The sequence below is a fragment of the Haplochromis burtoni genome, unplaced genomic scaffold (assembly GCF_018398535.1).
Source record: "Haplochromis burtoni strain Fernald_Lab_line unplaced genomic scaffold, NCSU_Asbu1 Contig_7, whole genome shotgun sequence".
Lineage (NCBI taxonomy): Eukaryota > Metazoa > Chordata > Actinopteri > Cichliformes > Cichlidae > Haplochromis > Haplochromis burtoni.
This window is the reverse complement of record NW_024582368.1, coordinates 1,288,518-1,302,093: the sequence shown is the minus strand read 5'-3', so window position 1 is coordinate 1,302,093 and position 13,576 is coordinate 1,288,518. Positions and strand designations below refer to the sequence as shown.

Here is a 13,576-nt window from a genome sequence, read left to right as displayed (position 1 = left end):
GAAGAAGGTACTCTTACCGATGGTTCATCTCCAGTAGCCACAACAATTATGCTGACTTTCAGGTAGCCTCTAGGCCCCAAGTTCGAATCATCAAGATCACTGAGGAGGAGCCATTTCCTCATTATGGCGTGACCTGGATATGGTGTCATATTCAACATGTTCAAACATCTACCTGCAGTGTATAGAAAGGGAACTTTCCCAAGACGTGCATACAATACCAAAATACTCACTAGGTTCGTCGTAGATGTAGCCAACATCAAGCTGGATAGGAAAGAAAAATGTCAGACTACTAATTCATCCTTGAACTGTGAAACGACGAATGCAAAGTTTAGTATTTAAAAGCATTTTTGACACACCTTGAACTCTCCAATTAGACTGTCAGATCTGAGGGAGAAGGAGTCATAGACCTATGGAGAAAAGATATGAGATGGAGAAATGATTTGATTGTAAAATCGCATAACAGATGGTACAATATACTAATTTTCTGTAAAAACAAAACAAACAAACAAAAAACAGTATTAAATTTTAATATAACTTATCTGCATACCCGAATGTTGATGCTCTCATCAAACAGTTCTGACGGTAGCATGTTAAGATTGTAGAAAAACATCTGGAGAAGAGAGAGAGATAACTGTGTGTGCACAGTATATTTCTATGCCAGAAGCACGCTAATATAACTTTTTGTGGCAAATCACACAACTTACATTTGCTTTTAGCTGAGATTCTTACTGTACATTCTGGCAAAAGCTGAGATGAGGTAAATACAAATGCAAATGAGAGGGATTAGTTATACTGCAAGAGAAAGCTGAAAGGACTCCTTCAGTATCTACAGAAGGCGACTCTAAAGCTGCTGATAAAGAGAGAAATATCACAGGAGGTTATTAAAGCTCACAGAAGTGGCAAGGAAAGTAGACAAAGGGAGGTTAAAAATAGACAAGCAAGGTCAAAAGCAAAAGTATGCAATCAGTAACAAACTTCTCAAGAGTCAATTCTGGACGAGTTGAGTATCTTTGCGTGGCCATAGATTCATTACCTCATCAAAGAACGGGCTGTTCCCTCTCCTAATTCTCGTCCTGTGGGTCTGTCCACATACACTCACTTTAACCACAGGCTTGATGTTGTTGCCAGGCAGCTGTCTACCCTCGACAACCCGAACACGGATCTGTTTGAAAAGGTAACATTTTTTTATTTATTTGGGCTACTTTACTTTTTCTGCCAACTTTTAAAGTACAATCCAGCTCAATTAAATATTGGAAAACTGTGGATCAACAATATTGTCCCAGAGAAACTGAAGCAGAACCAGAAAAGTTGTTGGCATGTCTGTTTCCTGTTTGTCTATTCCCTGGCACTGGCTTACGTGTTAAGCAGTACTGGTGAAACTTTCTGTCATTTATGTGATTAACAATAACATTTCCTTCTTAGAGTGATATTTGTCATTATCTAGGCGTAGATTAAAAATAATTGCAAGTCAAACAATACCTGGAAGTCCTGAGGCTTATTGGCCAGGGCTCTGTGCCTCTTACGCCTCAGACGGATAGATTGTCTGGATTTCCCAGGGTGGCCTGGTAAAGTGGGAGCTCCTGAGCCTCCACCCTGACCTCCCCCATCTGTGTCTGCTTCTCCCTCATCACCCTCATCACTCCCTTTTTGGTGCAAAATAAGAAAAACATGAAATTCATAGTCATTCATATTCATTATTATTCTACTCATGCTAAGCTTCAGTCCTGTGGTGACTAATATGTCTCGGCGTGCAACTGGTTATTTAACCCGATGCAGTGAACAGCTCCTTTTTTTCTTAGACAACCATGTTTTAAGACATATCCCATAACTGTGGAAAAGATGTTGCTCATTTTCAGATAGGTCATTTGACCTACTGGCATCAAGTAGATAAAAGAACTAAGGAGATTGCTGAAACAACTCAAACTGTGTTACACACTGTCCAACATGTCATTAAAACCTACAAAGATCATGGTGAATTATCATTTTTTGAGGAAGAAATGTGGTCAGAAATAAATCTTGAATGATTGTGACCATAGATCACTTAAATGTTTAGTGATATCAGAGTGTGAAAAATCATCAGTAGAACGCACGGTTGTTTTTAACAGTGATTTCTGGAGCATTTTCACGCATTCAATGCAACGAGAACTCAAGGGATTGGGACTAAACTTCTGTGCAGCTTTAAGAAAACCATGCATCAGTGAGGTCTAAGGAGCCTGAAAAGAAGGCGACTGGATTTTTAAAAAGTTTTTAAAGACGTTTCACCTCTTATCTGAGAAGTTTCTTCAGTTCTAAAACCACATGGTGGAGAGTTCAGGTTATTTAAACCCTAGTGGGAGTTGTCCCTTAAGAGGGTTGCTGACCCACTATTAATCATCTCATGAGCCAAGGTATGAAGAAAAATGTTGCGTCATTATCACCAGCGGTTTTGGGTGACGCCATTGCGTACCCTTGCCTCACCGTATTATGTGACCTACTGATGTCATCGAATGCAAGATGTCAGTGGGAGTTGAGGCACCAGGAAAGGGATCTCAAGACTACATTGTTGGTGGGTAATCTTCGGTGTCATAGGCCACCCTCTCTGTGTGTTAGTTGACCTGGTCAACCATGGCCTAAAACTTTTCAAGCTCCTTTGACTACCATGACCTTGATGACTGAGAACCTACACAGACATGCATCATCAAGGCTAGTCAGAGTGGGATGTTCTTCAGTTTCCTAGTGAACATGAACTTTGTTGCAATGATAAACAGTCATGTGGTATGATGAATCCAGATTTAGCATTTTCCAAAGTGATGGGTAGTGAAGGTGAAGCCATTCACGCACCATACCTAGGAAGCATGAGACATTATTTTCACACTTGGTTTTAGCTACCACAGAGTCCAGACCTTAGCCCCATTTAGAATCTGTGGGATTGTCTGGAGAAGACTCAAGGATCCAGCTTTCCCATCCTCAGTATAACATCTTGGTGTACAATGAATGCAACTATTCATGGAATGTAACTTTGCATATGATAGATAGATAGATAGATAGATAGATAGATAGATAGATAGATAGATAGATAGATAGATAGATAGATAGATAGATAGATAGATAGATAGATAGATAGATTTTAGTCTTCTTACCAGCATCCAAATGAGATATGTCTCCATCAGTTTGATCATTTAGGTTTGAAGTGGCATTGATAGGTGACTCATACCCAATGAGCAAATTAATGACTGCCTAAAAAAAGAATACATTCTTAATTACCACCCATCACGATGTAAATCTGTCCAACTGTATTGCATTTCACAAAAACAACTGCACAATAAGTAGGATCACGCTATTAATTAAAGGTATTCACCCCAAAAGACTGCTGCTTCTCATTGACAAGTGGTATGTTCTTGGATGGGAGGGATTTCGCATGACCACTGGCCAAGTCTTTCAGTGAGATTCTTGCAGAACCAATAAATCTGAAAAGCAATCACATTCATTTCCATTCACATTCACTCAAGTCATACGCCAATCAAGGAAACCATCAACCTCTTTCCAATCGATAAAACTAAGGATGCTAGGGATGCTTTGCTTCCACAATTTGTGCTGAAGAATTACCACAGGCAGGAACTGGACTCACTGTTTGTGACTGTAATTGCTCGTTGCTGTGGATACCTAAAAGTTTCCACTTCTCAGTTTCACTTCTTCATATAAATATAACAAATCAAGCAACAACACCGACATTGTTACTTTATTAAAAAGAAATTATGTAATATATAATAATGACAATAGCTTGCAACACACCGGGCATTTTTATAAATCATAGCATGGGCGCATGGGCGCAGCTGTGGCTCAGAAGGTTGAGCGGTTTGTCTACCAGTGGAAAGGTTTGTAGTTCAATCCCTGTAGTTTGCATGTCAAAGCAATCTTGGGCAAGACTGAGATGCCCTCAGCTGGTCCATTGGAGAGTGAGCATATCTGCGCTTGTGACATCAGGGTGTTGTGTTTATCTTGTCAACCCCATTAACCTGTTCTCTCACTTATCTGATCTATTCCTAATGCTGATTGGTTGTTGACGGCTTGCTGCACAAATATAAACCCAGAGAAGGTGGGATTAGGATTGAACTTTATTATCATTACACGTGTATAAATACAGGGTAACAAAATACAGTACCATAAGTACAGCATGATGGTTGGCAACTGGTGTCTTTGACCTTTTCACTAGCTTTATCTTTCTATTGTTTTCTTAGCTTTGATTATTAAGTATAGTTAAAGTTGGGAGTTCTCAGTGTTTTTAGCTTTGGTTTATGTTAGTCTAGTTTTCCAGACCTAGTTTAGGGGAGAAGCCTGAATCCAATGCCCCGCTGTGTGGCTGATGTGGTTGGCTCATGGTCTTCTTCCTCTTTTGTTTGTTTCTAGTTGGGAATTCTGTGTCTTTTTGTTTCTGTTTGTCCTTTGGGAGTAACTATATTTCCGTTATTAGTAGCTTGTTGAATGGCAGCAGTGTTGTTGCATCTGATATGCTGGGTTCCTTTGAGCCATAAATTTAAGGACTATAACAGGGCGAATGTGGCTTTATAGTACAAAGAGCTGAATGCTAAGTTAGAGTAGAAACCACTATTTAGGTTCATTTACCAAATGACTGTAACTCAAGTTGAACTCAAAGATTAATTCCAGAGCAAGTTTTCCTCTGATGTCACTTTACTCATTTTGTTAAAAGAGAGATTTGCATACAGCAGTGGAACTAGTTTATGAGGAAAACCCATAAAGATGGAAACCATTAACATGTACCACAGGCATGTGCTCTATGCCCAGTTTAACAATGAACAAATGCAGAGCCAAAGAGGTGGGAGAACAGACTTATAGTAAGTAAAGAACATGAGAACGGTCGCTTTCATGAGTTGCTTTCACAATTTTCTCTGTGGTTCTCAACAGATGTGGGATTAGTTGAGACTCCACAGAGCTTAGAAAACTTGTTCTTGGCAGAAAGTGTCATCTGTGGAAAGAATCTGGGATGGTAAATTACTGCCCCTGGCACACTGTGCAAGGAAAACACAGTATAAGGATAATGAGTATACATAACTTCTACTGCGAAAGAAAACTTTAAATTCTAGTGTCAAATATTCAAATATTTGTAGCTGCTCTACTAAAGAGAGGATTTTTACTTTAAAATGTCTAACCATTTTTTGGTATACACAGGTATTTTCCACTACTAATGTATGGCTTTTAAACACAGCTGAGGAAATACCAAAATAAAATGTCCCAAAGGAAACTAGGTCTCAAAACTGCGAGTTGAGCAGCTGGATTTGCCTTCTTTTAACTGCAGTACAGATTAGACATCCCTCTTCGGTTCCCTGAATCACACTCCTTCTCTTTCCTATTATGGATTTTAGATGGGGGTAACGGTTGGTTAAAAAAACAAAAAAAAAAACAAGTTTCCTGATTTTTGGCTTTACTGTCTGTTAATAATGACAAACGTGCCGATGACAAGCCAGCACAAGCTTCCCCTCTCATGCAGCTTTGGAAAAGCATAAAGTGCTTGTGTAGCTAAGGCAGACAGTCTTCACCCACTACCCCCACCCACCCCCACACCCCTTTTGCCTGCCTCAGAGGAATTTATACTGTGTACAATCAGTCACTGCAGTGACTCAATGGAAATGTTATTACTTGGTCTCCTTTCTTGTCTCCACTTTTTAAAAACAAAAGAACCCAGACTCTCTGTGTTTTGTGCATATCTGTCAAACACATTAATGGGGATTATTAAAGTGACTAATAAGCAACAGTTTGAGTTTCAAGAAAGAATAGTGAAAAGGAACAATTTTTTTCCCTTTTAAGGTAATATTTTTTTAAATGCTGGATCACCATTGTTCACCATAGCAAGTCTTAACATGGACGAGTCAGTCCTGGAGTTAAACATACCAGTGAAGTTTCAACATGCTGCTTTGCTCCTCGGGAAAAGATCATAATAACTGTTTTCAGCCACACGCTGGGAGTTATAATGTTGGTCATCGGTGCACAGCTACCATGAAACTCTGCTACACTGATTATAATTACATGTCAAAAGGAAAAACCACTGAGTTGGGATGAGGTTTTCCCTTTAAGTTATTACCAGAGCCATAAAACACATGTATATCTGTAATGACTAGCTGCACTCAAATGAACTTGCTGACTCAGAGACTTTGTCATGATGGGTTAAGTACTGATTCAGTGCCACACGCCAGTCTGGTTTAAGACAACTAAGGCTGCCATCACTTTAAAACAGACACACATTCATGACAAAATCAACATGCAAATGTGATCATTTTTTCACCCATTGCCCTCCGTGCACATACTTGTCTTTTCCGATTGTTTCGTAGTCTTTTACAACCACGTTGATGAATGAAGATGCATCCAGAGGGGTGCCTTTCAAATTAAATTCAAACACCTGTAATTACAAATAAGGGGCATTTGGAATCAACCACCAGCAGGGAGTCATGTTGACAACATACACATCAACATCACACCCAAACATTAAAGTTAACTTTCAGTTTACACTTACTTCATTCCAAACTGGATTGAGCTCATTATCAACTGCTTTGGTTTTCTTCTTTTCACCTGTAAGAAAAAATGACAAAGCAATGATTTATATTCCTTTTTTAAAATATCTTCCTCCCAAGCATTTTGAAGTTTAACAGTGAATAGGAGCGACACATAAAAGTCTCAAACCAACGCCAAACTTATTTTTCAACTAAAAATAATTGCTGCACAAACAATTTTAGAATCCTGAGGGAGTTTTTATTACAATAACAATGCAAACCTTCTCCTTTGGGAGCCGTGGGTTATTCTGACCTTATAAGGATGCATCTTTGTTTTTTTGAGTCACAGCCAAAATATTCAGCTGCAATAAACGTTTAAGTGATTACAACCAAAAGATGTTAACCTGACAGAAAGTGAAACACTGTATGGATGCTCAGTTTCTCCTAGAAAAGAAGTGGCACAGCATACAGCAGGAAGAGTTAAGGTAATAGTTATCCTGAAGAATTTTCTCACCTCTAAAGATCACCGAAGCTATTGGATCAGGGTTGCCAAGTTTCTTTTTGGGTATCCCGCTGGCGGATTCAACTATGACCCGCAGCATGTTGATAGAAGTCCAAAAAAAAAAACAACACTCAAAGAAAAGTTTTATATTCCGCTGAGAGAGAAGGTGCCATCATAGGAGGAACTGAGACAAAGTTTAAAGCAGAGGAGGAGAGGGGCGGATACCAATCACCTTATGAGTCACAGCAGCCACCAGCAGCCTGAAGCGGCTTTACTGTACGGAGCACCAAAAAGAGACCCTCATCCTGTGCTGCAGCGCCACTCTGTGGTGATGGCTAAGTACTGCCATCTTCCCCTGCAGTCAATTTTTTTTTAAATACTTGCTTAAAGTAACGTTTCTTCTATTAAGTAAAGCCACACACTTTTATGTTAAATCTAAAAGTTAATAAGCTGCAAAAACATTCATATAGAAAGGCAATATTGTTATTATTTAACACCAGTTTTATCCGCTGAGCTCCTCCTCTTCTCCGTTTTCACGCTAGTAGGCGATGAAGAAAGGTTGCCATAATCATCCAACTTCACAATTTGACAGTCAACACCATCTTTAGGTAACAAAATATAAACCCAGTAGGTGTTGCAGCAGATTTGGTAAAACAATACCTTAAGAAAGTAAGATTTATTTTAAAATGAGCAGTCATATTTCAATACCGTTATAATAACGCTAGCTAAATGGTAACACTAGCTATTTAACGTTGGCTAGCTAGCTAAAGTAGCTTTAATTCTGTCTAGCAAAAACCTTATAGATTATGGCGGTTATAAGCGGTTTTTTACATCATTAATGTTATTTTATAGATATGAGAGACCAATATTCGGTATCCAGTTTAACTCTTAAATATGAGCGATTTTGTTAGCATGTTAACTGTTAGCTTGTTAACTAGCGATAGACACAAAAATATATTTTAACGTGTGTGTGTGTGTGTGTGGTGGTGGTGGTGGGGGGGTAGCACTTTGCTGATGCCAGATTTATTTAATTCAGTTTTTCTTACATGTAGTGGGATGTAGGTGCGTTGCTAATAAATTTAGAGACACCTTTAAATAAAATAAAGAATAAGTAAAAAAAAAAATGTATATATATTTAAAAATACACTAGGTTTCAAAGTCAAAAGCAACTAGCTGCAATGTTTGTATAATTACAAACTAATTATAAAATTACTGCTCAGAAATCAAACTTTGGTGAAGTTGTCTTTGCTCATGAATATTAGGTAATGTAATCCTGCTCGTATTGTTGATGTTTCATATGTAATATTCTAAGATGCATTGCTCCTGTGATACTTGTGAGCAGGTAACAGGGATGGCAGCATCTAAATACAAGCGCTCTCTCAAGAAAAAGCTCAACTCAGAGCTTGCCATGGTTGTCAGCAGCCTCAGGAAAGAGAATGCCTGCCTGAAAAGGACCCTGGCTGAACTGACCCATCAGCAGTCGCAGCATAATAAGCTTGTAGAGGTAATCTGCTCACACTGCTAAGTCTAATTATTTTTACAATTTTTTTGTATCAATACATCCTGGCAATATTTAAAAGATGTTTTGTTGTGTCTCCATGCAGAGATTCCTCTCTCTTGAAGCCATGAGGCTGGAGTGTACCCGGGAATTTAGGACGAAACATGAGAAAACTGCTTCACCCTCTGAGCAGCTGTGTGAAAAAGAAAAGAGACCAGTGGATGCAGTGAGTAGCATATCCCGTTACTCCAGAGAGATTGAGGAAATCGAGGAGAAGCTTGAGGTCATCTCAACAAGGTGTCAGTATGTCGAGAACAAAGTTACAGGGAAGCAGGTATAGCAGATTTTCAAATTAGAGATTATAATGTCGGAAGCAGTAAAAACAAACAGTTCTGTTTAACCCAGTACATCTTTCTCTTCAAATCTATAGACCATATAGCATTGTCTGGTTAAAGCACAGAAAAAGGTCTGGAGCATGTTAGGCATGCTTAATTGCTTGCCAGGTTTTTTGCCCTGCTACTGCAGGGGACAGCCAGTGATGTCAATGCAAATAATTCCTTTCCCACAAGGGGTCACTGCTGAGCTTTCCAACACAGCTCCCCTTAAATGTCAGTCATGACTTTTGTATTCATTTGGAAAGGCAGGCATCAGTGTCTGTCTCTTCCTCTGAAGCTTTGTATTTGGGAAGTTGTATTAGCTGAGTAAGTTTTATCTCAGACCTTTAGTTTAGCAGTCTGGATGCTCAACAGCTTCTCCTACCTCTATGAATGCTTTACTACCATTAATAAATAAATCTTCAAATGTCCTCCTCCTTTATCCTGACAAAACTGAGTATCTTGTGTTTGGATGTCTGTCACTAAATTGTCCCTCTCACCAACAACATCAAATCATCTTCTAAGCACCTTGGTATCATCCAGGGGGCCTAAAACAGTTTTGCCCAATTTTTGCCCAACTGGTCAACAGGATGAAGCTTAGTGGGTCATACTGGCCAGCTTCCTATAGAGAGTCCTTCGAGTAGGAATTCTGGCTCAGTGGAGTGTTGTTTATAGACCAGTGTGTCATTGAGATAGTTCCACTGCATGCCACTAGCTGGTGACTGTTGTAGACAGACGTGTCCACTGTAGGTGCAATGGGAGCAACATTTTTCTGCACTGGTTTACTGGTGGAAGAAAGCTGTCTGAAAATAGTGGAAGCAGAATGGTTAGTACCATCACCTTAGACTAAGAAGGTCCTGGATTTGAATCCAGTAGCTGGGCCTTGATTGGCGATTCTAGCATGAATGTTTGTCAGTCTCTCTGTTATAATCCAGCAAACAAGAAAAGGTCTCGATGTTGTGTGGAGCATTTTTAATTGCTTGTTAAATTTGCAGCTGTCCTGCTTCAGATGCAGTCATGTGAATGTGATTATTTCCTTCATACTGCTCACATTACTCTTAGACTTTCCAGCATCTGTTTAGCTAATTAAGCCCCTCTTGCCCCAGTTATACCACTAGATAGCAGCAGGTATTTTTCAGTCTCACTACCATTAGGATACTGAGAGCCATGATAGTCATCATAGAGATGTTATGGATCTTTTTTGAACTGTTCTGCCTGCCAGCTAGCTTTTGTTTTTTATCGTAGCAACTAAGAGACTGTTAATATGAATTGCTCATTTTCAAATGTGCAGTATTGTTTTGTGTCTTTCTGGTCTCTCTGGTAGGACTCCACAGCTGATGAACAGGTTTCCACGAGTAATGAAGCTGTGGCAGAGGTCCAAATTCATCTCAGAGATGTAAGTGTTTTCTTGGCACAGCTGGGAAATGCCCCCTGTGTTTTTCTATCCACTCCTAGCCTTCCCCTTAATCTTCTTTTAGTCCGTTTTTACTTACAAGTCAGGCTACAGTATACATGTCGTACTAAGTGTTTGTGGTTTGGAGACATCTTTCTGGCAAAGATCTGTTTCTGTCTTTTCTTTTATGTGCTTCTCATTATTTCATTCAATGCCCTGAGGCCTTGGAAAAAAACAAGCAGTGGCTGGAGTATGACCAGCAGAGAGAGGCCTATGTGAGGGCGATTCTGGCCAGAATGTTATGGCTGGAGAAGCAGCTGAATGAAGCCAATCAGGCCCGTTCACAGCAGCACAATGAGGACCATTCAGACGGTGAGCCAAGAGGATAGTGGGCAGCGGACACTCACCACTGGGGCGACAAGGGGCAGCAGTCTGTCACAACAAGTTTTTAAGATATCAAGATTGTCCAATAGTAGCCCACTGTAACAGAATGTGTCCTCATGTGCTTCATTTATCTTTTTTTAATGCCACATGGCACACATCTGAGTAGACATGCTTTTGTTTCCCACTTCTGCTTTTAATTTTTGATTTCTTTTTCTTATTGTAGAGAAAGAGAAAATAAGCCAGATGCAGGAGCATTATGAAAGACTCCTCCAGAAAGCCAAGGATGAACTGGAGGTACTGAGGGAACGAGTTGAAGTGACCCACCAAAATCTGATGATCACCCAAAATTGGTATGTTTGAAAAATCAAGGCATAAAAAATAGATCAGTAATAGACAAAGTGTGGACTGCAGCCCTCTGGTGGACTGTACCTGTATTGCAGGTGGGCTACCAGGAGTTACTTTTTACATTGAAATATATTTGAAAATATATTTTATAATTTTCAGTAGTTTTGCTTATTTTATAATTCCAATTAAATAATCCATTAAAAATGGATTAACTTTAAGAACTACTTGATGCCACGCGATTTAAAACGGAATTCTTAATTTTCTTTTCTGCCTTTTTTTGATACCAAAAACAAAAGCAGACAGGTTATCTTTATGCTTTAAAATGGTCAGCAGTCTGAAGTTTGAGAATGGCTGTAATGATTATATGTTTCCATTTAAGTTGGTGGTTAGCTATTTGACAGGCAAAAATGATCTGTAGGTGCAAGGAAAGAGAAAGGGAAGTGGAGGAGCTCAAACAGCAGCTGCAAGCTGAAAGGTTGAGCAGAAGCACACAGGAAGTGCAGAATTGCCCTGAGGATGAAGAGCAACAACAGAGAGATGTGAGAGAAGTCCTCCAGGGCGTGCTGGATGATGAGAGAAGAAGGTCGGGAAACTCTGAGCTGCAGGTAAAAAGTAAAAATCTTAATGTGCTCACATGAGGGAAGAAAGAGCCAATGAAATCACAGAAAAATTACTCTCCAATCAGGCGAATCTCTTTCAGAGGTTTATGTTAAATCGTCACCATGCAGACCAGGAAAAGATTGCAGACCTAGAGCGACAGGTATGACAGGCACATTTACTTTCTGTTAGTTTTCGCAGTTTCGTGTTGCTGATTTACCCATTGTTAATGATGGCGCAGATTAATGACAATGCACAGAGGATGGCCAGTTTGTGTTTTTTAATAAGTCTTTTGGAGATAAAAAGGTTGCAGTATGCAAACACAGTGTGCTCTGTTTTGTCTGTGCCTGCCTTCTACAGCCACACATTATCTCTTTTATTATAGTGTTATTCATTCAGTTCATCGCAGTGACAATTTTTTACATTTTAGATCCAGATTTCTTCACAAGACCTTGAGGATGAGAGGCAGAATTGCTCTTATTTAAAGAAGCAAATGGTCAAAGTTCTGAAGGCATTGCAAAAAGGAAAAGGCCATGTGGCAAAGCAGTTAAAGGTTGGCGTCAGTATCTAATCAGAGGATGATAAGATTGATCTGTGATCAAACTTAAAGCTGCATTAATAGAGTTTTTACCCCTCAGCCTTTAAAGGATAAAGAGTGCCCACCCCATCATGGTGTGGACGCCAACGTTTCTGAACATGATAACTCATGAACAAGGCAACACAGGATTTTGTAATCTCGACCTCAAGATCAGAGGTCAAGTTTTCTTAAAATCTTGTAATAACTTAAGAAGGAAATGACCTAGGAGTTTCAAATTGATACCATAGGTTTGTCTACTAGGAGGCTGAGGGGTAGCTCGAGCAGCTGCCAGTATTTTGTTTTCCTTTTTTAACCAATTCAGTGTTGCAGGCAACATTAATTTTCATTTGGAGCTGTGTTTTTATTTGCCTGGTCACTGAATATTCAGTACTTACTGCCTTTTGTTCACCTGAGCACACCAGATGTTTCCTCACTTTGCGTGTCTGCTGCTGTAATTTCTTCCATTGATAATTTTCTGCACGAACCACAGTTAAAGCAAACATTCAAAACGAATTCAAGTTGTAAAATCAAGTAAAAAGCAGCACCTTTCATACTCAGCCTACTCTGTTATTGTAAAAAATAGCGTAGCTTTAAGATTTACTTTGGAATAAATTTAGCAGTTTTCTTTTTTTTTTTGTTAGTTTTTTTTAATCCCAGGACTAAAGTGTAACTGATGGATGTTGTTGTTTATGTTAGAGAGAGAAGCCGGATCAGAGCTCAGGGGAAACGAACCCTCCCCTGTCCCAGTTCTCCAGACCCAGCCTGACGTCCTCGCCTCACAGCAACTTGATGAATGAAAGCTTCCTGGAGTGTCCCGTCTGCCAGGCCGAGTATCCAGTCAGTCACCACCGAGAACTGATGAACCATCTAGAAATCTGTCTAAACTGAGCTGAGCCTGGAAGCTCTTTAATGATGGATCTTCTTTAAGATGGATTGGTTGTTAAATTAAAGTTATTTTGATAAATTAATGTGACAAGTTGCTTAAGCTGTGTTTGAAACGAATCCTCAAAGCTTTGATTAAACATAACAGCAAAGATTTCCCCAGAAATGTAACGGAGTTTGGAGCAATCTCTGCTTCATCCAGCACAGCCAGGCAGCTGCAGCTGCTTACAGCTCTTGGCAGCATACTGTTGCAGCTGCTTGAAATCTGTAATTAGCAATAAATGCACTATGTAAAGGGCTACATCTTGTCTTCATTCTATAGTATTTACAGATTGTCTCTCTAAACTGGCCTTGTATTATCTGGACTTGACTAGCACACCAGCTGTGCTGGTTGCGGAGGGATTGCAGAGGAATAACACCTTGCATGTTTGTGTACAAAATAAACACTATTAGTTGGAAAATTGTTTGAAGTTTGGTTTAAATACTCTGTCGAGACTGTGCTCCATGTAATAAATCTACTGATATTGATCTTTTTTTGATGC

At 39.5% G+C, this 13,576-nt stretch overlaps 2 protein-coding genes across 21 annotated transcripts in view; one reads left to right on the top strand and one right to left on the bottom strand.

Moving 5' to 3' along the window:
- myofl (myoferlin like) overlaps nt 1–7,182 on the bottom strand; it is a 23,422-nt gene extending 16,240 nt beyond the window's left edge. For 2 of the 3 annotated variants that reach the window (XM_005913975.2, XM_042224838.1), the window contains exons 1-11: nt 6,997–7,182; nt 6,506–6,561; nt 6,300–6,391; nt 3,338–3,446; nt 3,120–3,216; nt 1,480–1,643; nt 1,034–1,162; nt 548–610; nt 357–407; nt 231–261; nt 18–133 (exon numbers count right to left, since the gene is read on the bottom strand). In XM_005913975.2, coding sequence (XP_005914037.1) covers nt 18–133; nt 231–261; nt 357–407; nt 548–610; nt 1,034–1,162; nt 1,480–1,643; nt 3,120–3,216; nt 3,338–3,446; nt 6,300–6,391; nt 6,506–6,561; nt 6,997–7,084 — 996 coding nt within the window. In that variant the 5' untranslated portion in view covers nt 7,085–7,182. The other variant, XM_042224837.1, reaches the window with a different exon arrangement.
- Nucleotides 6,769–13,576, top strand: LOC102313502 (centrosomal protein of 55 kDa). Of its 18 annotated transcripts, none has more exons than XM_042224864.1 (11): nt 7,305–7,323; nt 7,527–7,592; nt 8,327–8,488; nt 8,589–8,816; nt 10,181–10,252; nt 10,471–10,621; nt 10,857–10,983; nt 11,397–11,583; nt 11,664–11,738; nt 12,006–12,128; nt 12,849–13,573. In XM_042224864.1, exons 3-11 carry the CDS (start codon nt 8,336–8,338, stop codon nt 13,038–13,040), a joined length of 1,308 nt encoding a protein of 435 aa, XP_042080798.1. In that variant the 5' UTR covers nt 7,305–7,323; nt 7,527–7,592; nt 8,327–8,335; the 3' UTR covers nt 13,041–13,573. The 18 variants fall into 18 exon arrangements, with proteins under 18 accessions (XP_014192206.1, XP_014192214.1, XP_014192208.1 ...); XM_042224866.1 differs by lacking the exon at nt 7,305–7,323 and adding an exon at nt 7,355–7,373; XM_014336720.2 differs by lacking the exons at nt 7,305–7,323; nt 7,527–7,592 and adding an exon at nt 6,769–6,967 and having other exon boundaries at nt 12,849–13,574.

Bases quoted from the DNA above. Each gene is read 5' to 3' on its own strand.
- LOC102313502 (XM_014336710.2), top strand. The intron at 8,489-8,588 runs GTAATCTGCTCA...GTCTCCATGCAG, and splicing joins AGCATAATAAGCTTGTAGAG to AGATTCCTCTCTCTTGAAGC. The intron at 11,739-12,005 runs GTATGACAGGCA...TTTACATTTTAG, and splicing joins TTGCAGACCTAGAGCGACAG to ATCCAGATTTCTTCACAAGA.